Below are 26,147 nucleotides of genomic sequence, written 5' to 3'. Positions count from 1 at the left end.
TCATTTGTATTTTCCTCTTTAATAAAGAATTAACCTAGCAAGATATTTTCCAGCCTTTTCCCCCAAATAGGGGAGGAACACCAGAGTGAACTTCATCTTGCCCTTCTATCTATTAGCAAAAATGATCTTGAATTGCAGCAGGGCAGCAATTTCATGGATCTTTTCTTTTGCAGAGCACAAAGCCAGCTGCTTTTACTGCCTATCACAGAACTCATACATTCTTTCACAGTCACATGTGTTAGTTATTCCACAGAACAGGTTGTTTCTTAGTTACTCTCATCAAACCAAGAGACACTTTCATGGTCTCCACTGTGCTTGATTACTCTAAACTGACAAGGCCCTTTCCCAGAGAAACTTGTCCTACACTGACTGAATAGAGAGACGACTGAGCACTTTGTACTTAGTTATTACAATTGATGTACTTTAAGGTAAGAGAACATTAAAGAAAGAGTCTGAGAGGACAGAGTCTGCCTGAGCAAAGGAAAACTCCACTTTCACTACTTCTTGTTTATTTTCCAGTGAGCAGATGAAGAAGAAAAAGAAAAGAAACATCTCAAAAGGAAAAGAAGAAAGAACAAAACAAAGGCCAAGCAGAGCTACAAATGCAGCAGAGTAGCCTCCTACCCACAACACAACACACAGATTCCCAGTCATCTACTGCTTTACTTACTAAGGAAGACACCAGTGCAGAACTAGACACACTGGGGACTTCATCCACAATGGCTTGTTTCATATATCTCTCAATGGCTTGTAGCATCGTACCCTGTGAGAGGGAAAAAGAGAAGTGTTGATACTTTGGAAGCAGAGCATAAAAAGCAGTATGAAGCAAAAATACACACATAGCATATTCAAAATGCATCATGAACTGTTCTGCAAGGGAGAGATGAGTATCAGTTGCCTGGTCCTGAAAGTTTAGTGACAGAAACAAAGTCTACAGCAAAGCAACCTCAGATCAGAAACCAGAGCTCCAAAGCTCCTGCCTTCTCACTCCATGTTTACAGTGCTCCAGCTCCACAGAGCTCCTCACATCTGCAGCAGGCTTCAGAGCTGTCCTCCCTACAGCAGAAGTTCTATTACCGCTACAAGAATACACCCTGCAAGAGAGTACCTTTCTATTTTAATTTTCTATTTTAGTACTTTTCTATTTTATTCTATTTTAAGGGTCATACAGGACAACTTTTCCTGACCTCAGGAGATGAAAACATACTGAAGCACTCATTTCTTTTCCAGGAACTTTATGATGAAAACCCAAGAGTTTCTGTAGGGACTCAGGGAAACACTGAAGAAACAAATCACTAATATGCAGTGCAGTAACTAAAAAAATACTGTCACTGTAGACTGTCCTGGGTTCAGCAGCAGCAGCAGTAGTCATACTAGAAATCTGAATCTCTCTTGTCTTTAGAAAAATTGCATAATTATTATTATTTTCTGCCCAAGAAATTCTAACTTCAAATCTAAAGAGTCTGTAATTCAGTATGCTAGGGCTGACACAACACCTTTGAAAACCCGGAAAGAAAAAAAAAAAAAATCCACTGTAGGGTCTGAGATTTAAAGGACGAGACAAAATTCCATTTACATTAAAGTATTAATTTTCTAATATTCCACAACAGCTATGTGAGCTCATAAGGCTTTTAAAAACTCACTGAAGAACTGAATTTCTGGATCACAAGGCAATTTAATTGTTTTCCTAGGTCACAAATTAATAAGGATTCTTTAAAGCTCATTTAATAAAATTACTGAAAGTGGATGAAAAAGATCGTTTTTCTTCCAAATCAAGCAATGTCCAAGAAGATACAACATAAATGCTACATTGTTGTTGCTAACAAAGTCACCATTCCAAGATAATTTTTCTTAGAGTATGTCTCTAATCAACTACATGGAAAAAAAAAAAAATGTAACTGATGGTGAGAAAGAGGATGAGTCACTAAAAATTTTATTGCAGATGAGTACTAATATTAAAACAAAGACATATATACTCACTGGAAATCAGCATGACCCGTTATCTTCCTGCTAACTCATGTGATGCTTCCCAACTACAAAAGTATGAACAACTACTGAAGATAAACCTACTGCTTTTGCAATTGGATTTGCACAAGATGAATGGCCATCTGTAGGTAAAATTGCACACCTGAAGACCAAAAACACTTGTGCCCAGCTCCTTCCCTGTCCCCCTTCTCTCTAGAGGAAAACCTACACAGACGGGCAACCTGACAAGCACAAGGCAACAATCCTATAAACAAACATGTAGCACACAAATCAGCTTGACAAGAAGCACCTCCAACTAGCCACAGATAAGCACATTCACACAACCTTCTGTGCCACCCATCGTGTGCCTCCACGGAATTTAATGGTGAACACAGTAAGTGTTAATAATACAAGCCACCTAAAGAAAATGACATGCTGATTTTCCTCAAGAGCTACTCCATGGTTAAGGATCATACCTCCTCTGTCCATAGCAGGTGCACCCAGCGTAAAGTCACAAGCTCCTGCCTGGTGCTGAGTGCTACGTGCATCACTTGCAGAAGCTTCTCCCGTGTTTTTCCAGTCTGTGTATTCTGACAGCAGTCTGTGTATTCTGACAGCTGTTTACTGAGACTACATAGAGAAAGAAAGGAAGTATCTTTGGTAAAAGTAACCACGTATTTATACAGACCATTTAACAGAACAGTGAACAGCCACTCATTGCCCATCCTACACATATTCATAGCCATATGGATTCACATACTCAGATGTATTCACTAAGGGTAACACACAGAGAACTTACTGCATGACTATTACAAACTTCAACATCCACTACAGTCATGTTTACCCTATACATGCATATTCAGACCTACAAAACCATTAACTACTGCTTTCCTGCTTGGTACATTTTCTTCAGCCTTGCTTTTCAGCACACACAACCACCTTGGTTACCCTGCTCTTGCAGGGGGGTTGGACTAGATGATCTTTTGAGGTCCCTTCCAACCCTCCCGCCAAAGATTTTAACAAAAGGGATATCGGTTAGATCTCATCTGAAACAAAAGGCTCGTAGTTCCTGGTCCTTGTAGGGGAAATCAGGCAGGACAAAGGTGCTGATCTGGGGAGAGGGTTCACCTGCATTTCAGTTTGCCAAGTGCCACCTCTGGCTAACTGTAGGATACAGCCACTTTTTGTATTTTGGGCACGTGAGAGCTTCACAACAAAATTTGAAAGCTATCAGAGAATTCTGGGTGAAATCTTCATCAATTCTGAGTTAACGTTAAACACAGCAGCAATATATATTGGAAGACATTACTGAGCACAGCTTCGAGGCTGGTCTCAACATGCCATTAAGCCTTGGTGCTGTTACCCCAAAACCAGCAACTTAGACAACAGACACTGGTAACAGACAACTTATTCCAATGACAAAGTTGAAAATTTACCTAGAATACCCATGGATAACAGCGTAATCCTCAGCTGTCCACCCATTAGTGTCTTTATGGGAAACATCAGCACCGTAATGAAGAAGAGCTTTTATCAAATTAAGCTCCCCCACCAGAAGCAGCGGTCATAAGTGGAGTTCTGAAACGTCCAAAATATTATAGGAAACAGATAATATTACGTAGGCACTAGAGTTATTTTTATTCATATTTGCTCTCAAAAAAAGTATTTCCCCGTTACTTGAAAATGAACAAAAGAAAGGGCGGTTTTCATTAAGTATTAAGAGCAACAATAAAATGGGAGAAGGAGTCAAACCAATTAAATTCTCAAGCTTCGGAAAAGCTTCCACATAGACAATACTTATATACAAGCTATGCTGCTATGCAGGGGATGGGTTTTCAAGTTGAGGCAATGCTGCTGAGCTAACGGCACCTTTCCTGCCAGAAGGGCCACCACACACAATGCCTTCTTGCAATCCTCAGTGCAAAAATCATCCACTGAGGTACGAGAGCAGCCAAGCGCAGACTTGCTTTCACAAGTCACATGGAAATAGCTCCTTCTGTGTGGCTCCCTGGTTTTTTTTCAAAGCTCATTCCCACGACTCTCATCAATCCAACCTAATGAATACTAAAGGGACCCATGCAGAGTTCTGACCTATCCCTCACCTTCCACACTCATCTCGAGCGTGCACATCAGCTCCTTTTTTAAGAAGAAATTCCACTATCTCTTCCTGACAGGACATATAAATCCGTCAAGTTAAAAATCAAAGTGAAAAAGCCCCCTCAAGATGAGCATTAACATGACTTTCCGAGACAGCTTCTGTAACAAAGCTGAAAATTTACCTTATTCTGGGCATCAATACTGGTGTTACGCTCAAGTAATAGCCCTGCCACAGATGTATTAGGAGATATAACAGCAAGATGAAGGGCAGTATTCCCACCTGCATCTGCCAGATTTGGGTCAGCACCATGCTCTAGCAGAATAGCCACACACTTTTCTTGCTGGCACTGTACTGCCTGGGAACAGCACACAAGAAGGGAAAAATTTCCAACATTTACATTCCACTTTGTTACAATTCCCCCAGCTTCCCTATAGCGGAATAAAAGAGCATCCTCAAAGATTAACTAACATATGCCTGTTCCACAGCAATTACAATACACACGGCTCTACAGAAGCCTATATAAGGAATCTGGCAAGATACATCATTTAGTGCATAATCGATAAGCTCCAGTTACAAGAACGTAACATATTGCACATACCTTCATCAGTGGCGATCTGTTATCATTGTCAAAAAGATTTAGCTTACACTTGTTTTCTACGAGGTATGTGACAACATCCGTATGGCCATTTGCACACGCAAGATGCAGAGGTGTCCTAAAAATTAAAGTACATTAAATTAGCACAGACAAACAACTAAGGAAATCATTTCAGGCTGTGATAAATCAGTATGATCACAAGTTTCACTTTGCAAAAAGCAAGCTTAAGAAAAGACTTCTCATTCCATTACCAGCAATGGTAGTTGCACACCAAATGCCTGAGGCTGGCTGGCAAAAAGTCTCCACAGCGTCCACTTACTAAGGTGCTATTTCTCAGAGGGAGAACAGACTCGAGCATTGCAAGAATGACTACCACAACTTTTGAGAAATTCCCATGTGAGTATGCAGAACCCTTCATCTCTGAGGAAACAACTGACTGATGGTATCTGAAAGCTAACCAGGACTGGTTCAGATGATCGTGGACTCCTTCATAAAGCTCCTACTGCCACTAAGCACTATGAAACATGACACACGTGAAAAAGTTACTATCGGTTCTGCAAACAGAAAAGCCTTCAGAAAACCAGCAGACCCTTGCTGCAAGCCTCCTCAACCAAGCCCCTCAGACCGCCAACAGGGAAGGAGATGGCTCTGCTTGAAGCAAGGCCTGCTCAGCTCCACAGAAGACACACTTCAGGACACGGGCTGGCAGAGAACAACATCGGAGTGCTCACAGTTGCCTGTCCCCACAAGAACACCAAAGCTGCTCTGCCACCCAGCCCTGGGGACCCTGGGCAGACCTTGTTCCTCCTGTGGCTGCAATCCTACACTGATCCCCCATGGGGTAGGAGAGAACTGCCTGAGCAGTTCTCCCCACAAAACCATGCCACTGGGAGACCACAGGGAAACTGCAGGTTGGTGGCACACGCTTCTAACAGCGCTTGAGCAGATAACCCAGCGGCTACAAGCTGCTCTAGAGGTCACTCTGACAGGCAGCTGACAAGGTATATCTCTCTGAGCAATTAACTTTGCTCCAGGATTCATGACTAGCCAGCATCACACCTACAGTACTTCCAACTCTGGGCTGAGGTTTGCACATCTCTTTCTGCAAGGCTGAAGACTTCGTTACAGCACCTCTGAAAAAACGCCTGCTCCTAACTGATGTTGTTCAAAGTGCATTTTCCGGGAGGTCCTATGGGCTACAGGACCCATTTTATGGAAGGAGCCTGTGGGTGCGATACTTGCTCCATCCCTGGTACAGGATTTTGCTTTTGGAAGTCCCAAGGACCAGAACCGAGATATTCAGATGACCAAAGCACACATTTCAGCCATTACTTCCCACACTTCCTATTCTTCACTTCTATTTCCAGTGATATCAACTCTTTCAGTCATTGGAGGACCCGATGAAACTCTGAAACACAACTGCATCTGGTGGTCACTCGCAACTCACATCACACCCACAAGCACTGGTGGGCCTGCAACCCTCACAGAGGGTTTAGGGTACAGGGGAAACACGGAAACATTCAGCAGCTATTTCCAGAAATGCCATTGCGCACCTCCACTCAGACACCTGGAATATGCACAGAACACACTCAGTCCACCTCAAAACCGCATCCCCCACCTACAGCTGCATAAACAAGTACTGATTGGCAACACTCAGGCACACCTCCAGCATTACTGAAGTGCCTGCTTACCATGCTCTTCCCTGCTTCTCCTACACATCTAGGTCTTTTTGAGGCAGGAAGCTAGCTGCCTGGCACAAGTCCAGTCTTCAGGACAGACAGCCTAGGGAGCTGAGCTACTCGGGTAAAACCAGGATCTCTTCCGAACATCACGAAGGTTTTGACTCTGAGTCATTTCAGAAAAGTTCATTAAAGGGTCGACACACACAAGACCCAGAAACTGAAGCTGAATCCCTTCTGCTTACGACGGATCGCTAGGAGCTACGCTGCAGTCCAGGACTCCTCCTTAAGATACAACTGCCAAGCACTTGCCATGCTTGACTCAAAACCCCACACAATAACACCTGCCAGAAGCAGCGGCTTCTCCTGCAAGTTGCCGCCTGGACCTTCCAGCCCAAGATACCGACTACCTGTACCGAACAAAGTAACTGCCACCTAAAATCAGGTTCTTGCTTTGGCTGCCACACCGCAGTCAGAAAAGGTACATCAGGCAACTGCGCACGCACCATCAACAAACCACACGTTAATTCTGCTCTGTGGCTCTTTCCCGCCCGCACTGCTTAACCCTCCTTAAGTTACCCTCAGTTAAGGGAGTGCAGCTTTCTCAGCTCAAGTGCAACTCACCTTTGGCAGGCTGCTCCCTTCCACTCCTGCCCCCCAAGCAAAGAAGGGCGACTCCGTCAAAGAGAGCACTGAGAAGGCCGGGGAAAAGGCGACAGCTGGATGCCAGGCCGAATTTAAGGGCTTCTGCCAGAGCAAGACCGACTCCTACACCCAGCCGAGGGCTGAGCTCGGCTACGAGCGGCCCTCCCGCTCCCCGCACTGCCGCGGCCGTTCGCCCCTAGCGCCGCTGAGCTGCTGCCGGGGGCTGCACTTGCTCCTGGCACTGCACGACCTCCCGATCCCGCCTCAGCGCCCTCCCTCCACCGATCCCCCCTTACCGCTCCGCCTTGTCCCGCCCGTCCACGCCGTGCTTCTTCAGCCCCTGCCGCACCTGGGCCAGGTCGCCGCAGGCGGACGCGCGGTGCAGCTTGCCCAGGTCCTTCTGCCGGAGATCGTGCGCACCGGCGGGACGCGGCGCTGAGGCGCTGCCGAGGGGCGGCTGCGCCTTCCTCTTCCTCCTGAACCCGAAGAGCCTCTTCATGCCGCGGCAGGAACGCGGGCACGGGCCCGCCTCAGGGGAGCAACGGCAGGAAGCACCACACGAGTTGTGCCAGGGCCCGAGCGAAGATCCGGGAGCGGCCTCGGCACGGCGCAGCTGCTGGGGGCAGAGCTCGTTCTCCCGCCGGCCACTAGAGGCTCACGGACGCGGCCTCACACAACGGCTCGCCTCGCGCAGGCGCCGTTGGCCGGCGACGAGAAGAAGGAAGCGGGGGATGAATTTTTTCTTCACGTTAATGCCTCGCCAAAAAGAGAAGGGCTCCTTCAAACCGCATCTTGAGCCTGGTGTTAATTAACCAGCCAACGTGTACGCAAAGACACATGCTAGACTTCACAGTTTATTAAATGCCAGGTTGGAACAAAATGCTTGGAATTAAATGCCGGGTCTTAGCAACACAAAAGTGTCATCTTCCCCCCATTGTGAATTAGTCAGTGGAAGGCAAACATTCTGTCTCAGTATAACCACTCCTTCTTTTCTGGAATTGGGACTTTTCTGCTCCAGCATCTACTGATAATCAAAGCGTCAAGGGGAGACGCTTTCATATCGCATTCAAAAGCTTCGGGGGGGTGGGGGGGGTGGGGGGGGCTGGTCACACCATGCTGAGGTTCTTGCTATATCAGTGGTTTGTGTGTCCTAACAGTCCTTGGCCTTGAGGGAGGGCTGCTGAGGACCAGGATGCTTGGTCTGAACTTCCTCCTCCTGAGTCACCTGTCAGAAGCAAACTGATCATTAGCAGTTGTTTCAGTATATTAGACCATACACTTCGGAGCTATAAATGGATTCTAACTTTAGGCTAAAAAACGTAACTTTGCTTATGGATACTCTTTAGCAGTAGTTGAGAACACTATTTCAAAATGCTTACCGTATTTTCCATAGAGGCTGAAGCCCCGTTTCTTGATCGCACTGGGGCCCTTTCTGTGCTTTGGCTGGTTCTTTGAACACAGACTTGTGTTCAGTGACAAAGCGTTGCCAAGATGTCCTGGTTCAATTGAACACTGAACTGGACTTTCAAACAGATCTTCACTGGCACTGCTGCTTATGAATGGTAATCTTTTCCTACGGCGCTCCTGAAGGAGCTTAGCATTGGCTTCTGCTAGTCTCTCATTAGCTCTGAAACAGTCAGAAATATACAGAGGGTCATCTTTGGTAGTAAAGTTACAAAAAGTTACAAGGTTACAAAGTTACCCTCCAGGTCTATGACTATTATTTGACTTTTGAAAGTGAAAGGGATTAAGAGCATCCAAAAGAAGAGCATTGCTTGATCTGAGGTTTTTTGGAGCTTGCTTCCAAGAAGTGACACTACCTGCAAGGAGCAGCAAGAGTTACCAACACTTGGGACTTCTCAGCATTAGGGTTTCAAAGCAGCCTGTGAATGCCACGTGTTTACATAGCTTCTTCTGAAAGGTACATCACCTGTGTAACAACTCTGAGCTACTCTCCCTTTCCCAAGGAAAGATCCAACCTCAGACACGCTGCTGAACTGAAGTCAAAAAAGAATTTCTTTCTTCTTCTTTTTTCTTCACAGTATCAAATTCTGTTCTCTGAAAGGCCTGTACTTATTCAAGCAATAAGGAACCTGAAATTTATCTTTCCTGTCATACCCAGAATTAAGAGGACGAGATGACTAGAGATTGACAAAAAGACTCAATGAACTTAAAAGATGCCCTATGAATGCCACGATCAGTGGTACTGCTGAAGCACTAAAGAGACAGCTCTAATGAAGGGGAAGGGTCTGAAGGTACTTTCCTAACAAATATGCCATCTTACGCTTACATACGTAATGCCCACGAGGTGTAGGAGAGGGATTTTAGGAGGAAACTGCATGAGGAAAAAGTAGCATCTTGTTACCGCTCCAAAAAAGCAGGCACTCACCTTTCCAGTTCATTTCCTAGGTGTTTTCTAAAGTCGACTTCCTTCAGATACAGCTTTTTGTACCTTTCCAGTTCCGCACACAGGGATTCTTGTTGAAAACTACTCTCTTGATGGCTGTTTTTTTGCATGTTGGCCATTTCGCATTGAAGATCTCTTAATCTGTATCTCATATCATAAAGACTGCCTCTGACTTGTTCTGATCTGTCCTGGGAAACTGCCTGTGTCTGAAGCAGATAATGAGCTTTCAACAACCGCAAAGGAAAAGAGAACTCTCCCTGCTAGTGAATTGCACATACTGAATTTCAGGAGCCCAGTTTTACTCATTGAGGCAAGTGTGCCTCCTCACTACCATCAGCCATCAAGGCAAAACCCTGGAAATACCACACGAGATAATTTTTTCATTCAGAAGGAACCCCCCTCTTAGCACTATTTTTCATCAAAGCTACTCATGAAAGAACACTGTCTCGGGCATAGAGAAAAGGATTCCTGTAAGTTACAACACCCATTCAAAGATGAGCAGTGAGAACAAGACCAGGATGCAGCCATACTGCCCAAAACCTGCAAAATGGAAATCTACCTTGGGCAAGATGTCGATTCAGGGAACTGCCGGCGCATTGCACACACATAAAAGCCCTCTGGCCCAACCATATTCCCTTCTCCCACCACACTCCAGGAAAGACAGCACTAACACACGGAATTAGGCACCAAAAATAAAATACTAGAAAATGATGACCGTAATGAAAATCTATAATAGAAACTACAGCCACGTGTGAAAAATCCACTTACCTGCAAAAACAGATTGACTTCTTCTAGTTTTTGTCTTAATTCTTGTGCGGCTCGTTCCTCTGCCTCTCTTCTGTATCGCTCTGCCTGACTGTGATCTACCATGTTAGTGTCCATATGATGTTTCAGGCTAGCCACCTCTTCTTCCAGCCGGCATTTGCTCTTCTGCAGGTCTTCATAGCGCTCACGAACGGTGGAAAACTCTTCCCGCAAAATCAGATTGACTTCTTCTAGTTTTTGTCTTAATTCTTGTGTGGCTCGTTCCTCTGCCTCCCTTTTGTATCGCTCTGCCTGACTGCGATCTACCATGTTAGTGTCCATATGATGTTTCAGGCTGGCCACCTCTTCTTCCAGCCGGCATTTGCTCTTCTTCAGGTCTTCATAGCGCTCATGAACGGTGGAAAACTCTTCCTGCAAAATCAGATTGACTTCTTCTAGTTTTTGTCTTAATTCTTGTGTGGCTCGTTCCTCTGCCTCCCTTTTGTATCGCTCTGCCTCACTGCGATCTACCATGTTAGTGTCCATATGATGTTTCAGGCTAGCCACCTCTTCTTCCAGCCGGCATTTGCTCTTCTGCAGGTCCTCGTAGCTCTCACGAACGGTGGAAAACTCTTCCCGCAAAACCAGATTGACTTCTTCTAGTTTTTGTCTTAATTCTTGTGTGGCTCGTTCCTCTGCCTCTCTTTTGTATCGCTCTGCCTGACTGCGATCTACCATGTTAGTGTCCATATGATGTTTCAGGCTAGCCACCTCTTCTTCCAGCCGGCATTTGCTCTTCTGCAGGTCTTCATGGTTCTCACGAACGGTGGACAACTCTTCCCGCAAACTGCGATTCTGTGCTTCTAGCTGTGTGCATTTTTTAGACTCTTTCTCCAGCAGATCGTAAAGTTCACCAACCTGCAGACAGCGGACAGAGAAGGAGGTAGAGAGGCGGCAGAGAACAGAAATTGATGAAGAGATTGGCCATCAAGACTGTAATTATCATCTGCTAACCCAGTATTAAAACTAAAGTGAAGCCAGGAACTTCTTTTCAAACAAGAACAGCTTTCACATAATTTCTGATGGCCTTCCTCAGGTTCCACATTGTGTCCTGGGAAACAATGACACCATTCAGAAAAACAAAACCTGAACTGCTTTCCGCTCAGCCTGTGCTTAAGAGAGAGCTCAGGGGCTGATCTCTCCCTGCCTGCCAGTGAATTGCACATACTCAGTTTTGAGGGCCCAGCTTTACTCAGTGAGTAAGCTGGGCCAGCCATATTCCCTTCTCCCACCACACTCCAGGAAAACAGCACGAACACGTGGAATCCAGCAACAAAAATAAAACCCCAGGTAATGGTGACCATAACAGAAATCTATAATAGCAACTACAGACACGTGAGAAATTCACTTACCTGAGGAACCAGATTGACTTCTCTTAGTCTTCGTCTTCTTCCTTGCACAGCTCGTTCTTCTACCTCTCTTTCGTACTGCTCTGCCTGGCTGTGATCCACCATGTTAGCCTCCATGTGACGTTTGAGCTTAGCCACCTCTTCTTCCAGCTGGCATTTGCTCTTCTCCAGTTTTTCATGGCTCTCACGCATGGCGGACAACTGTTCTTGCAAATCGCAATTTTGTGCTTCTAGCCGCATGCATTTTTTAGACTCTTTCTCCAGCTGCTGGGAAAGGTCACCCACCTGTAGAGGAAAAAAATTCTGAGATGCTCATGGGAAATCAAACACACCCATACCTAGGCCCTTCTGGTTTCCTCAGAAACCGTGTATCTTGCTTTAGAGGAATTTTTATATGCTGTCACCAGTCAAAGCTTCATTACAGAACTGACAGGACAAGATACGGGTGCTCTATGTTTTCCATTGCACTTAAAGATTAATTAAGTAGCGGTCAGAAGGCAGCTTTTACAGCAGTCGTGGAGGAAGATGTATTCTTTTTAGGTCAAAGCTGCAGATTATTTCCAAAAATTTGCGGGAAATACCAGACTTGCAAAGGGTCCCAATGGTCATCTGTAGCTGTGTCTTCCTCTTCCTCCCGCTCCAGAGACATACCTTTTCTGCACCCAGTCAACATAAAATATCATGTCCTGTCTTTTATTTAAGAAACATGAACGACGACGACAACAACAACAAAAAGTCAAGGAAACTAGCGTAAGTAAGCACTTGAAAGAGTGCCTTAAGAGAAAGTAGAAGCTTGAGAATTAAAGCCACCTAAACATATAATGCCCTTCCATGTCATTCAAAAAAAGGTCTCTTCCAACAGTCACGCCCAAAACCTTACTTTTGGACTAAAAATGAGCCACTGCAAAGGCAGTTGACGCTTTCTACAAGAAGACCTTCTCAAAACAAACGTAGCTCTGACACATGGCTGCTTTAGCAATAGAGCTGAGCAACGAGCAGAGTAGATAAAAGGTTACATGTTACTGAACGGCCGGAGCAACCTCAAAAGCGCTTTGTGGAACTCTACTGCTGGGTCCCCATGGCTAAGAAAGGGTGGGCTCAGACAGCTATTAGTGAGCAATGTTACGGAATTTTTTCTGCATCGCCTCATTCCATCGTGTCCTGGGAAACAAGGCCACCATTTAGAAAAGCAAAACCTGAACTGCTCCCGCTCAACTTGTACCTAAGAGAGGGCTCAGGAGCTGATCTTGGGAAAGCCAACTTCACACAGTTGTTTGATTTGCTGCACCGTTACTCCCCTCTCTTCCAGAGAAGGGATTCATCATCCCCGTGTTGTTAACACTGTTTTCGTCACAAATTCAGAACACAGCACCAGACAAGCTGCTATGAAGGAAATGAACCAGTGTCACATCCTCACCCTTTGGAGAGTCATGCAGGACCTCCTATAGTACCGGGGGAAATTCTCAAAATCAGAAAGCTGGGGAATGGACCAGGCTGCTTTCTGAGCAGCCTGTATTCTGGAACTGAGTTTTCCCCAGGCTCTCCAGGAAAACCTCATCTTAAAATTTCCCCACAGAAACAGGTAACTAGGCTCAGGAGCTCACAAAAAAGGGACGTTTATGACCAGCTTACTGAGGCAGAGGCTTGCAGGTCTCTCTGAAGGGCTTCAGTCCTACTGCTTTGTTGCTGGACCATGGCGTCCAATCTGGAGCATTCCATTTCAACGCTTAGAAAGAAATACAGGTCTTATTACAGGAATCCACCGGAGCACCAGTTCAGAAAGAACAGCATGAAATAACACAGTCAAATCCAAAAGCGCCCTCCAGAATAGCGTATCAACTTGCTGCGACACAAGAAGACTATCCTGCTGGTTTCGCACAGTTCCAGAACGCGACAGCCAGCTTGCTTCCCTGTGTTATTCTCTTACCGCTGCACTTGTTCCTCCATATTTTTGATAGCAGGATTAGTCCCAAAAGATGTCAACAGGAGGTCCTGCAGCTTCTGGGAAGAAGCTGCTACTTCCCTTCCCTTATTATCCAAGAGGGTCTCCAAGTCTCGGACACAATGCTCAGACTGAAGTTGACATTCTTCCAACTCCCGGATCTGTCAAATCCACAGTAGTCAGGTGAGCTTTTATACAGAGGAGTCAGCTGCTGCTGAAGAGTTCAGGTACTGCATGTATCTGCGCATACCCTCTACATGAAGAGTACATTCACGCTTTCGTGTCTACTAGCAGATGAACACAAACTGCACTGCTTCATCATCTTTTGTCCTGGCCTCTCCCATGCCTCTACTGGTTTCCTATAGCACGCTTTGAAGCACCAATGCTGCCTCTCCTGCCCTCTCGGTGACTTCTGACACAAATGACTTCACAACTCCCTCTTAAGGAGATTTATGATGGTTTCCATTTTAGAACCCCAAGGCCTCTTCAATCCAGTTTTTGTGAGAACACCGCAAAAGGTGGTCCCTGTCTCAGAAAGTAGCTTACGATCACTTGCAATAAGGCCACTCAAAGATGGGAAAACCTTAAGCAGGGGCGGAGAAGTGGGGAAAAAAAATGACGAGACTCTGCTTTGCATAAACAGTGCAAACACTCCACCTACAAACAAGCCCTGCTTCTTCCTTAGGTCAAGCCACATGGTTCTGACACCTGTATTATTAAAAAAACCTGAACCCAAACAAGCCTTTCAAAGTTCTTTCAGCCATGAAGAACGTTCACGTTGTTTTACACACTCTTCACCTGAAACAAAGACTACAACCTTCATACATACTTAGCGAGCTACAAATAAGGAACATCTTGCATATAAACAAGACTATAAAGAAATGTGCAGTGTGCTGAATGGGGAAATAACGCCTCGGAACAGAGACGAATTTTGAGAGAGAACAAAATGCGCTTTTTCTACCTAGCCAGCAGACTGCTGCTCCTAAGCTGCTGCTTTGCCCCTGCAGCCTGTGAGGAGCTCCCCAAAGGGCCAGCCATGTTTATCACCAGGGGAGGGGAGGAAGAAAAGTAGAGAAAGGACATTGCTGCAGTACTGCCCCAGAGCCTGACCAAGAGCTTCTGCCGTGGGCTTGAGGAGCAAGGTTGTCTCTTACTTGCAACAGAAACCAGAGGCTTTTTGATGATTCAAGTAACACTATCTTGCACTCTGGAAGAGGAGGCCACCTGGCTGACGGTTTCACTGGCTTCATGAATTATGACAGGGGGCATCACTGTTGACTTCCTTAGGCCTCTCTCCTGCCGGCTCCCAGAATACCGCTTTGTCCTTTTTCACGATGTATGGGAAGAAACAGGCACCGGCAGGTTTATTCCTACAGGGACAGGCTTTCCATACCTCAGCTTTAACAGTCTTCAGTTTCTTTTGCAAGCACAGGTTCTCTTCATACGAGACTCTGTTGTAGTGCTTAGTAACTTCCAGTAAAGCTTCTGACACAGCTTGCTTTTTAAGAGCATCAGCAAGCTCCTGCTGCAGCCGTGCGCAGGCCTAAAAAACATTTGTTACATGAGCAAAAAGGATGCTCTAAGAGCACGTGCGTATGAGGTGCACTGTTAGTAATTGGGTCAGTCTTCAGAGTAAATTCAAAGATAGTAAATGTTACTTGCCACCAGCAGGCACCTGCAAAACTAATGACCTCTCTCTGTGTGGCGGGAGCAGCAGAAGAGGTCAATGAGCCCAGAGGTAAATACGCCCAAAGCAAGGGGAACCCCACTGCATCTCTCAGAGGAAGTACCTCGAAATCCTCAGGAAATTCAGCACCGTGCTCTTGCTCCACTTCTCCAACTGGCTGGCCACCTACAAATGAGGTAAGAAGCAGCACATTCAGTGCTTCTCTCACTCCGATTTTTCCCATTATCCAAAAGATGAAGAACGGTTTTGCTGCAGGCCACACTGATTTTCCTCACTGACTCTTTCACAGTTAAGGATCCTACCTCTGGCGTCCTGAGCAAGTGCAGCCTTGTCAACAGTCCTCACAGGGAAGGAGCTGCTGAGAACCACCTTGTCTTCTGCACCACCTGCATGAGGTTCTTCCATGTTTTCACCATCTACATTTTCTACCAGTAGCTCACTAAGGATAAATACAGAAAGAGAGGAAATAGAGTTGACAGAAACAACCACGTTGTTGAAGGGAAGCTTAACCCCCCCCCAGTAACAACAAAAAAGCACTCGCTCTGACCAAAGCTTCTTTGAAAAGCAGTGCACTAGCAAAACATTCATGCTGTGCAAAACACTGGCATAAGGAGTAAAGACCTTTTTTCCCCTAGAGTAACGCCCATCAAACATGCTTTATTCCTAAAGCTGTTTAGGTGCCACAGTTTACCCAGGTGCCCTTCTAACTTCCAATTGATAGAGGCTAACAGAATGCAGCAAGGGGAGAAGAAATGAAGTTGGCATTCAGTGACAAGTGCAGCTGTTTACGGGCAAGACAAGGCATGTTCCTAGGGATAGTGTAGTGCTGTCAGCCAGCTACTACCATGAGGAAATTTTCCTTAGCCTACCTTTTAAGCACAGGTAGCCGCCCTCAAGAAGCTTTGCCTACGGGTGTAAAGCTACGCACAAGTAGAGGAAAATTTTTCACAGTTAAACCCTACTGCGTAGGGGTTTAACTAAAGGGCTATCAGTCGGAGCCCCACTGAAACAAAAGGCAGGTAGTTTCTGGTGACAGGGCTTGAGCAGAGCTTGGCAACGCAAGCGGGAATTCTAAGAACACCTGGTGGGTGTAATTTCTCAATTCCCACATCCATTCTTGACAGGGGAAGGAGATATATCAGAAGACACCACTGAGCCCAGCTTCAACAAAGGTCTCAACATAGCATCAAACCTTGGTGCTGTTACCAAAAAGGTTCATAAATCAGCACAGACACTGATGCTCTGATAACTCAGCCCTTCTTAATGACTCCATAAACCTCACGTACTCAACACATTGAGACACGTGAGCGTGATCCATAGCCATGAAGCCAGAGCTGTAAGAACATCACTATCATGCCAAAGAAGAATTTGGATTGCATTCATATCCCCAGCAAAAATGACAACTGTTAGAGAAGTCCTAAAGCATCTAAATGTTGCTATGATATAGCTCTGCTTCTGCAGGCACTGCATTGTCATCATTCTAATCTCTGCTTGCTCCCAGAGCAATTCCTTTTCCTACAAGCACGGAGAAGGCAAAGCCAAATACACGGAAGCATTGGAGAATTCAGGTTGGAAGGGACCTCAGGAGGTCTCTAGGTCAACCACCTCCACAAAGCAGATTCAGCTGTGAGGTCAGACATGCTGCTTCAGGGCTCCTGCTCTGCTCTGCAAAGCCACCACGGATGGAGGCTGCGCTCTTTGACTGCCTGACCATCCTCCTCATACCAAGAGGTTTTCTCCTCATGTTTCACTTTATGGACCTTGCCCGTTGCACAGTGTTACCTCTCTTTCTCCCAACACTTCCATTGACAGCACTTATGCACCAGCTATGCCCCTCCTTAAAAAGCCCCCTTCTGCAAAGCAGTGGTGCTGCTGAGCTAATGGCAAGTTTCCTGCAGGGTCTGGGTCTGCGTCTGTGGGGTGATGCTTTTTTGCAGTCTCCCATGCGGAAAGTATGAGAACAGTTGAGGCATGAGGGCAGTCAAATGCAGACCTGCTTTTAGCAGTCACTCCAGGGGACTCCTTCCCCGTGGCTCCTTCTTTTTCAAAACTCACGCCCATGCCTCTCATCAGCCACACTTACAGATGGCTAAGGAGACCTGTGTGTCATTTTGACAAACCCCCTCACCTTTCACGCTGATCTTGAGCACACCTGTCAGCTCCTTTTTTCTGAAGAAACTCTACCATCTCCTCCTGGTGCCTGGAGACAGCAAGATTAAGGGGGGTATAACCATCCTGAAAGAATAAATAATTCCATTTAGAAAAACACAGACGAGTTTGGCACCTTTTCGAAAGCACAGCTTTACCAACTGCCAAGGTTACCTGGTTCTGAGCATCAATATTGGCATTATGCTCAAGTAAGAGCCCTGCTACAGTTGTATTAGGAGACAGGACAGCCAGGTGAAGGGCCGTGTTGCCATCAGCATCAGCCAGATTCGGGTCAGCACCATGCTCCAGCAGGATAGCCACGCATTTCTCTTGCTGGCACTCTACTGCCTGGGATCAACGCACAAGGGAAAGACTTCCAGTGTTTATGTGTCACTGTCACAACTCGCAAAGCTTCCAAACTCTGGGCAAGGAGGACATCTTCAAAGATTAGCTAACACATGCCTATTCCGCGCTGAGTACAACATGCATGTTTCTACACAGGCCTGCGTCAAGAATCCTGCCAGACACCTCCCATTTAATGCACCGTCAATACGCCCAGCTTACAAGAGCATACCATATTTGTCATACCTTCATCAGCGGCGACCTCTCGAAACTGTCAGCAAGGTTCAGCTGGCAGCTCTTTCGCACTAGATATTGGACGACATCCGCATGGCCATTTGCACAAGCGAGATGCAGGGGTGTCCTAAGAAGTAAACGTATGAACTTAACATAGGCAGACAACGAAAGAGCCAAAGCTGTGTCGCCACGCAGCCCTGGGGACCCTGCCTAGACGCTGTTCCTCCCGCTTGCTGCTGCTGCTGCAATCCCGTGCTGATCACCCACAGGGCAGAAGAGAACTGGTGGTGCCTGAGCAACCCCAAAAGAAACCCTGCAGGGAGACCACGACGAAGCGGCAGGTTGGCAGCGTGCACGTCCAACAGCGTTTGAGCCAACCTGGTGGCTACAAGCCACGAAAAGCTCTCGAGCTCACTCTCCCAGCTGACAGGGCACATCTCGCTTTCCAAACCATTAACCTGAATGTGACCCCACACAAAGCCTCAAGGGGAGACACTTCCGCATGGCACCCGCAAGCTGCCAGGGGAGTTGCTCATGCCATGCTGATGTTCTCGCTGGATCAGCAGGTCCACAACACACTCCTTGGGCTTGAGGGCTGCTGAGGACCAGGCAGAGCTTGCCTCGGCGCCTCTCATCACAACACCTGTCAGAAGCAGCCAAGGTGTCCCATCAGTAGCCCCCAGCCCCTCACCGCTTCTGCTCGTCTCGCTTGTCAATGCCGACCCTCTTCAGCCACCAGCGCCACCGCCTCAGCCAGGCCAAGTCGCCGTGGGCCGCTGCACGGTGCAGCCTGCCCAGGTGCTCCTCTCGGAGCTCGTAGGCACTGGAGGCGGTGGTGGCAGCGGGAGGCTGCCCAGAGGCACCTCCAGAGCGTAACCGCCGCCGCGTTTCGCTGAAGAATGCCACGACCCCCTGCATGCTGCGCTGCACACTGCGGCACGGGCACGGCGCTGCTGGGGGCGACCAGCAGCAGGAGGCACTCGGCGAACTCCGCTGGGCTCCGGGAGGGACAAAAGAACAAGGACGAGGGCAAGGGGGAGGATGTGGGAAAGCCAAGGGCGAGGAGGACAAGGAAAGGCACAGGGGAGCCGGGCTCCCATCGAGCAGCGGTCGCGGCCTTGAGCCCCCGAGGTGGGGTCAAAGAGGCACCGGCGCTCTGGGCTCGAGGAGCGCTGCCAACTCGCTCAGCGCCCTGCCTTATAGAGCCGTGCTCGGGGCCGTCACAGAGCAGGGGGGACCGTCCCCACGGGTCGTCACAGAGCGGGGACGCGGCCGTCACCAGGGGTCGTCGCAGAGCTGGTAGCGCTGCCGTGAGGGGCGGGGGCCCGCCTGCAGGCGCCTGGCGGGCGGGGGTGAAGGTGGCTCCGCGGGGCGGGCAGGGGAGCGACGGCAGGCTGGTGAGGGATGCCGGGCTCAGGGGCGTTCGGCAGTGGCAGACGCTGGAGCGGCTCTTGCCGTACCCTCTCTTGCGTTTTGTCTCAGCGCGTGGCCAGGGTGTCAGGACACACGTCTGAAACGAGACTCGAGCCGGGGTAGGCAAACCCTGCTTACAAGCAGCTTCTGCAGCTTCTGTAAAAAAAGATATATTTATTTATTCATTTATTTTTTTAAACACAGGAATAACAACAAATCCTTTTTTCACATCAAATCTTGAACAGTAAATAAAATCAGGCTGGCATTTTGATGGAGCTCTGGTGCTGGCTTCATCCTATACTTCCTACTACCCAAACTCTCCTCACATATCCAATTTAGTGAGTATTTCACCAAAACCACTGTGCAAGCACCCTTTTGCAAGTTACTTCTAAAACTATATAGACATGCGTAACAGTTCTAAAAACCTGGTTTCAGTATATGTAATCATTAAGTAAAATTCAGCTATATTTAAGATCACAGTTTCAGAACGCTTCCCTGCAAATGTGCAAAACACAAGTAACTGCTGAGACTCCTAGACTTGATGCATAAATCAGTACCCGCAAGTACACTTCCCAAAATATCCCTACATTTCAAAATAATGCCAGAAAACTGCAATATTTCTATTTAAATCAGGGCAAGAAAATGAAATCATGTTAAAACTAAACATGCTTGCATCTCCAACATTACTAAAAGGAGTAACTGAACTTCCACACTCAAGTTCTTCATCACTGCAGAATCCCAGTGCAACAGAACAGATGCTCCAGACATCACTGCGGAGTTGATAATTCTTCAGAACATTAGGCTAAACAATAAGCACGAGAGCTTGTAGCTGGCAAAAGCAACGCTATCTGAGTATTCAAAACAACAGAGGGAAAACATGCAGTGCGAGATCACGTGCAAGCATGAAATGCCATCTCATGGAAGAAAAAAAGACAACCCATTCGAGTAACCCATCCATTGAGTGTTCTTAAGGAGCTTGATGAAGAGGAAAGGAGAACTAGGTCATGAAGGATTTCAGTGCATCTTGATAAATAAATGCCCTTTCTCTTTAACAGTTAGGGTTTTATCACCAAATTCACAGGAAACAATAACAATGTTCAGAGAAGAACAGAACAAGTTATAATAGTAACGTATAGACTCTTAGGGTCTGCAAATCTGACTCAAATGAACAAGTAAAAGAGTGTGGTTGTTTATCTCATCACCTCTTTGGCTCTTTTGCCACAACCCACAGATCTACTGCATGGTCTGCCACAGCTATGGCTCTTTTAGGAAAAGCTCACAGCAGAAGAAAGGCTGGCAGGCCAGAGACTGCATCTAAGCAGAAAACAGTATTGGCTAGAACTGCAGTTTCTGTCAATCCCAGAGAAAACTTGCCTTCAACTCATTTATTTTTACAGGACATTTTGCTTGTAAACACACCATACCTTGGGGGTAAAATCGAGCTCCTCCTCCTCGGAAGTATGCCAACTGCCATCATTCCCCTCCTCAGAGCTTCTTAAAAAGCAAGACAAAATGAGTACTGTGTCTCACAAATCATTCCTCAGGTAAGCGTTAAAGTGGCATTTTTAAAGTCTCACCTTATTCAGTCTCCTTGGGAAAACACATCCATTGCTGTTCAAACATTAAGTGACAAGTTGAAATTAGATCTGGCATGCTAACAATTAACCAGAAAATATAAACATTTAACATGGGACAACTCTGCAGGTCACAGCAGTATGAAGTTTGGGGTAGTCAATTCAACAAAAGACAGCCTCACCAAATGCATTTCCAAAACAAATACCATACACTAATTATATTAAACTAATAACGTATTAATGTTAAATTAACTAAAAAACAAAACAAAACACCGAAACAACAACCCCCCCCCCAAAAAAAAAATAAATCAAAAAAACAAAAATCAAAAAAACCCAAAACCACCCCAAAAAGGGCAGAGTTGTATCCCCTTTGGACCTAGAAGTTTAAGAAATATCTCTAAGGTAAAAACCAACCAACCAAACAAAAGCTACGCACACAACAAAACTCCAAACAAACCAAACACACCCAAAACCCCCCATAGCATGAATATACTACATCTGTAAACAACTGACAAAATGTTGGTGGCTTAGCAAGACAGCTAGTAAATTACCTAACACTGAATTACAGATATTACACACGAGTACACATCACATACAGAGATTTTACTGCCTGATATAACATTATGCATACATTATGCCATATAATACCAAGATTTGCTGCTCTACCCAGTTACAGATTATTCAGAGAAGGTAAATAAAATCAAAAAGCATAATCAAAATCTAAAGCTTATTCTCAGGTGGAAGAATCACCAGCAGGTCTCTACATTGCATCAAAAAGGGTGTTCAACAGATAAAAGGTGCGTAACCAGGGCATTCTATATTACACTCCAAGCTTTCATCAGTGTTATGAAGCAGCTTGCATGTAGGATCATAGAATAAATCAGGTGAGAAGGGACCTCAGGATGCCTCTAAGCCAACTGCCTCCTCAAAGCAGGCTCAGCTATGAGGTCAGATAAGGTTGCTTAAAGCTTTAAACCAGTCTGGTCTTGAACACCTCCAAGGAGGGAAACTGTACTGTCCTTATCATGGTGAAGCAGCCCCTATCCAATTAGAAACTCTCATTTCCACCTATGACTCTTTTATTTTTGCCTCCTATCATGCACCACTGGGAAGCACCTGGCTTTGCCTTTTCCTGGAAGTTGCTTCTGGGTCCTCTTCAAAGTCACCTCTTCTCTAGGCTGAACAACCCCAGTTTCCTGAGTCACTCCTTGAAAGGCAAGCATTCCTGCTCCTGGTGAGTTTGAAAGCCCTCCACTGAACTTGCTCACTGTTCGGACAGAACAAGAGTCCAGCCCCTCCTGCATGCAGGGCTCAGAACTACACCTAGGGAGCTGAATACAACCCAGTGAGTGCTGAGTAGAGGTGCGCAATCACCTTCCCCAAACTCTTGGCTAAGATGCTCTTAATACAGCCCAGGACACTGTTGACCACCTCAGTTGCCAGGACATGCTGCTGGCTCATTCTCAGTTCACTCTCTGCCAAGACTCTCCAGGCCTTTTCAGCAAAGCAGCTCTCTGGCTAGGCAGTCCCAGCACGTTTTGTGACAAGTGGCTGTTGCTCCTTTCCACATGCAGGACTTGGCATTTTCCCTTGCTGAATTTCATGAGACAGGCCTGACAGTCTGTTTACCCAGCTTACCAAGGTCCCTGTGAATGACAGTGCTAACCTGAAGCATATCTACCCATTCCCACAGCTTGGGGCCATTTGCAAATTCAATCAGAGTGCACTCTAGCAGACCACACATGTACGACAGAAATCTCAACTATGGGAACCCAGGCTGAAAAGTGCTGAAACCTCTCAAGTACCAACAACTAAGGTGAAATAAAAAGGGTCTTCAGTTCCCAAGACAGAAGAAAAAAAAAAAAAAAAAAAAAATCACCAAAATCAAACCCACAAAAAACCCCTCCACATAGTAGCTATTTGAGCACTCCTCAAGTTCTCAGTAACTAGTTCTTGTTAACTATTGTAACAAAATGAAGTTGCTTATAAACAGGAGATTGCTGACCTTCCATAAAGTCAGCAGGATGACAACCAAACTGAGGTCATGGACAAAATCATTAAAGGAAAAAGAAAACAATGACATATCATGCCTGAAGACATCTCCTCTACTACCAGTAAACCACAAATGAACATGGAAATTTTGTCTGACCTAAAGACAGGGTTTATGTGAGAATTTTGACGAGTACATTTCCTGACCTGAACAGGGCTTTCAGACAATGAAATACAGTATATGTGGTTCAGTGTGGACAAGTCATGTAGACATGTCTTGTGAAACTTCCAATGCAAGAACAAGCTAAACCAGAAAAAATACTAACACAGACTCCGATTTTTAATGTTGCCTATTGCAAACAAATAATAATTTGAAAATTTTAGTTATTTGGACATACCACAGGTTTGTGTTAACTCACTCATTACTAGCAGTCTAATGTACCTGTGAACCTCCCAGGCGGACTAAAAATCTGTCTCTACGTGGACAGTACGCAGCAGTCAGTTACGAACTCTTCACAGGTGGCTTCGGTTATATTTTCAATTAGTACAGTTATAATGAATCAAACCAGCTGAGTAAGTGATCCCAACTTTCAATCCCCCATTTTCAAGAAGGGGAAAACGGATGACCCGGGGAATTACAGACCAGTCAGTCTCACCTCTGTGCCTGGCAAAATCTTGGAGCAGATTCTCCTGGAAAGCATGCTAAGGCACATGAAAAACAAGGAGGTGCTTGGTGACAGCCAGCATGGCTTCACTAAGGGGAAATCCTGCCTGACCAATTTGGTGGCCTTCTATGATGGGGCTACGAAACTGATGGACAGGGGCAGAGCAGTTGACGTCATCTACCTGGATTTGTGCAAAGCGTTCGACACTGTCCCACACGACATCCTTGTCTCTAAATTGGAGAGACATCAATTTGATGGGTGGACCACTCAGTGGATAAAGAACTGGCTGGATGGCCGCACGCAAAGAGTTGTGGTCAACGGCTCAATGTCCGGCTGGAGACCGGTAACGAGTGGTGTCCCTCAGGGATCAGTGTTGGGCCCGGTCTTGTTCAACATCTTTGTCGGTGACATGGACAGTGGGATTGAGTGCGCCCTCAGCAAGTTTGCCGATGACACCAAGCTGTGTCGTTCGGTTGATACGCCGGACGGAAGGGATGCCATCCAGAGGGAGCTCGACACGCTTGTGAGGTGGGCTGATGCCAACCTTATGAAGTTTAACCATGCCAAGCGCAAGGTCCTACACCTGGGTTGGAGCAATCCCAGGCACAGCTACGGGTTGGGCACAGAAGAGATTCAGAGCAGCCCTACAGAGAAGGACTTGGGGGTGTTGGTCGATGAAAAAATGAACATGAGCCGGCTGCAGTGTGCGCTCGCAGCCCAGAAAGCCAACCATATCCTGAGCTGCATCAAGAGGAGCGTGACCAGCAGGTCGAAGGAGGTGATCCTGCCCCTCTACTCTGCTCTCGTGAGACCTCACTTGCAGTATTGTGTGCAGTTCTGGTGTCCTCAACATAAAAAGGACATGGAACTGTTGGAACAAGTCCAGAGGAGGGCCACGAGGATGATCAGGGGACTGGAGCACCTCCCGTATGAAGACAGGCTGAGAAAATTGGGGCTGTTCAGCCTGGAGAAGAGAAGGCTGCGTGGAGACCTCATAGCAGTCTTCCAGTATCTGAAGGGGGCCTACAAGGATGCTGAGGAGGGACTATTCATCAGGGACTGTAGTGACAGGACAAGGGGTAGCGGGTTCATACTTAAACAGGGGAAGTTTAGATTGGATATAAGGAAGAAATTCTTTACTGAGAGGGTGGTGAGGCACTGGAATGGGTTGCCCAGGGAGGTTGTGAATGCTCCATCCTTGGCAGTGTTCAAGGCCAGGTTGGATGAGGCCTTGGGTGGCATGGTTTAGTGTGGGGTGTCCCTGCCCATGGCAGGGGGGTTGGAACTAGATGATCATAAGGTCCTTTCCAACCCTAACTGTTCTATGATTCTATGATTTCAATGCACAGCAACTCTAAGCAATGATCAAAACCAGGTCACATTGTCCTTTAGAAGTCAACACAGAAAGTTCATGAGCTAGTTTTCACACAGACCTTAATGCCCTACCATAGAAACAGAATCTAGAAAAGCAGTCCCTGGGGGCTTCTTGTTTCAAACTTTAATTAAAGTCCATTGCCATTTTGGAGTAATAGAAGAGCATATTTTAAAATAAAGAAAGAAAGAAATTTACTACCATTAATGACACAAAGCAGATACTCAATAATAAAGGAGCCATGCAAAACATGCAAACAAATAAAAAGCACCCAAAGCTTGCTCTCACATCTAATTTATAAAACCAAAACCATGAAAACAGGGACTCTTCCAGGATAATAAACATCATAGGTAAGTTAACGTTCGTATTTGTTAAAACATGTTTCACATTTGAAGTGTTACTGCATTGAATACCTTTCCTTGATTTTCCCATTCTTGATGCCTGGTTAGGAGACTGTGGCATTCCTATATCCATTTAGGAAAAGGCATGGAAAGGACAGATGAAACAATGATATCAGAATAAATTTGAACTCCCCGAATTTGGAGAACACAAGCAGTACATCAACAAAGCCATAGCAGTGCAGAATGTACTGTGAATATTGGCCTACTCTACATTGTAAGCATTAGAACAAAACCAGTTACAATCTACAGAAGTCTACTCTCAAGGGACAGCCTCAAACAGTGTAACTTAATTTACTTGCTCCATGTAAAATACTCATATTCCAGTATTCTGAAATACTGAAACAGTTTACCAGAAATTTACTGTCAACTTTGTATTTCCCTCGACTTGACTAGCCTCTGCCTAGCACAGATTGCAAATGTAATTCCTTCATATTTGTAAAGTGCTTTCCACATACAGCACACTTAAAATCCCTCCCTCTAAGCATCCCCAAAATCCTTAGCTACCAACAACTAACTTTGGAGATCCACTGACGAGAAATTTTGAAGGAAATCTTGATTTCGGTACTCGCTTTGCCACACAACTTTGAGCCATTCTGTTATTTACACTCACTCATCACAAGTTACAGTTTTAGCATGTTTATTATCCCTACTAAAAAAGCAACCCAGAACTTCTTGCCTTTAACCAGCTCATCTAGAAACTTGTGTCAGTTGGTGACTGATGCAAACACAGACCCCTCCTACCTCAGTTTAAAGATAAAAGTCCTGCTTGCATTGAGTTGACCATGCTGAACTGTTCACATACAGAAAGCTATGCCACCAGCCAGAATGCAGATACAAGTAG

At 46.0% G+C, this 26,147-nt stretch overlaps 2 protein-coding genes and 1 long non-coding RNA gene across 3 annotated transcripts; all 3 read right to left on the bottom strand.

Moving 5' to 3' along the window:
• Positions 1-3,458: 3,458 nt before the first annotated feature.
• Positions 3,459-7,478, bottom strand: LOC308217357 (ankyrin repeat domain-containing protein 7-like; the record flags this gene model as incomplete). The annotated part of the gene is made up of 4 exons (XM_080610381.1): positions 3,459-3,540; positions 4,242-4,415; positions 4,659-4,773; positions 7,276-7,478. The coding sequence occupies 4 exons, from the start codon at positions 7,476-7,478 to the stop codon at positions 3,496-3,498; spliced, it is 537 nt and encodes a 178-aa protein (XP_080466507.1). The 3' UTR covers positions 3,459-3,495.
• A 920-nt stretch (positions 7,479-8,398) lies between these two features.
• On the bottom strand, positions 8,399-10,258 carry LOC308220457. The gene is made up of 3 exons (XR_013956682.1): positions 10,155-10,258; positions 9,369-9,592; positions 8,399-8,606 (listed from the first exon to the last, which is right to left on the bottom strand). It is a non-coding gene; the product is annotated as an uncharacterized lncRNA (long non-coding RNA).
• An 18-nt stretch (positions 10,259-10,276) lies between these two features.
• On the bottom strand, positions 10,277-18,329 carry LOC308217353 (ankyrin repeat domain-containing protein 26-like; the record flags this gene model as incomplete). Its single annotated transcript, XM_080610369.1, has 12 exons — positions 10,277-10,354; positions 10,458-11,048; positions 11,543-11,824; positions 13,172-13,265; positions 13,467-13,642; positions 14,875-15,024; positions 15,272-15,333; positions 15,471-15,607; positions 17,297-17,403; positions 17,491-17,664; positions 17,905-18,019; positions 18,271-18,329. 12 exons carry the CDS (start codon positions 18,327-18,329, stop codon positions 10,277-10,279), a joined length of 2,025 nt encoding a protein of 674 aa, XP_080466495.1.
• Positions 18,330-26,147: the final 7,818 nt, after the last annotated feature.

This window comes from Psittacula echo (genome assembly GCF_963264785.1).
Source record: "Psittacula echo genome assembly, chromosome: 1".
Lineage (NCBI taxonomy): Eukaryota > Metazoa > Chordata > Aves > Psittaciformes > Psittacidae > Psittacula > Psittacula echo.
The sequence above is the reverse complement of the archived record's forward strand: the minus strand, read 5'-3'. Positions and strand labels throughout refer to the sequence as shown.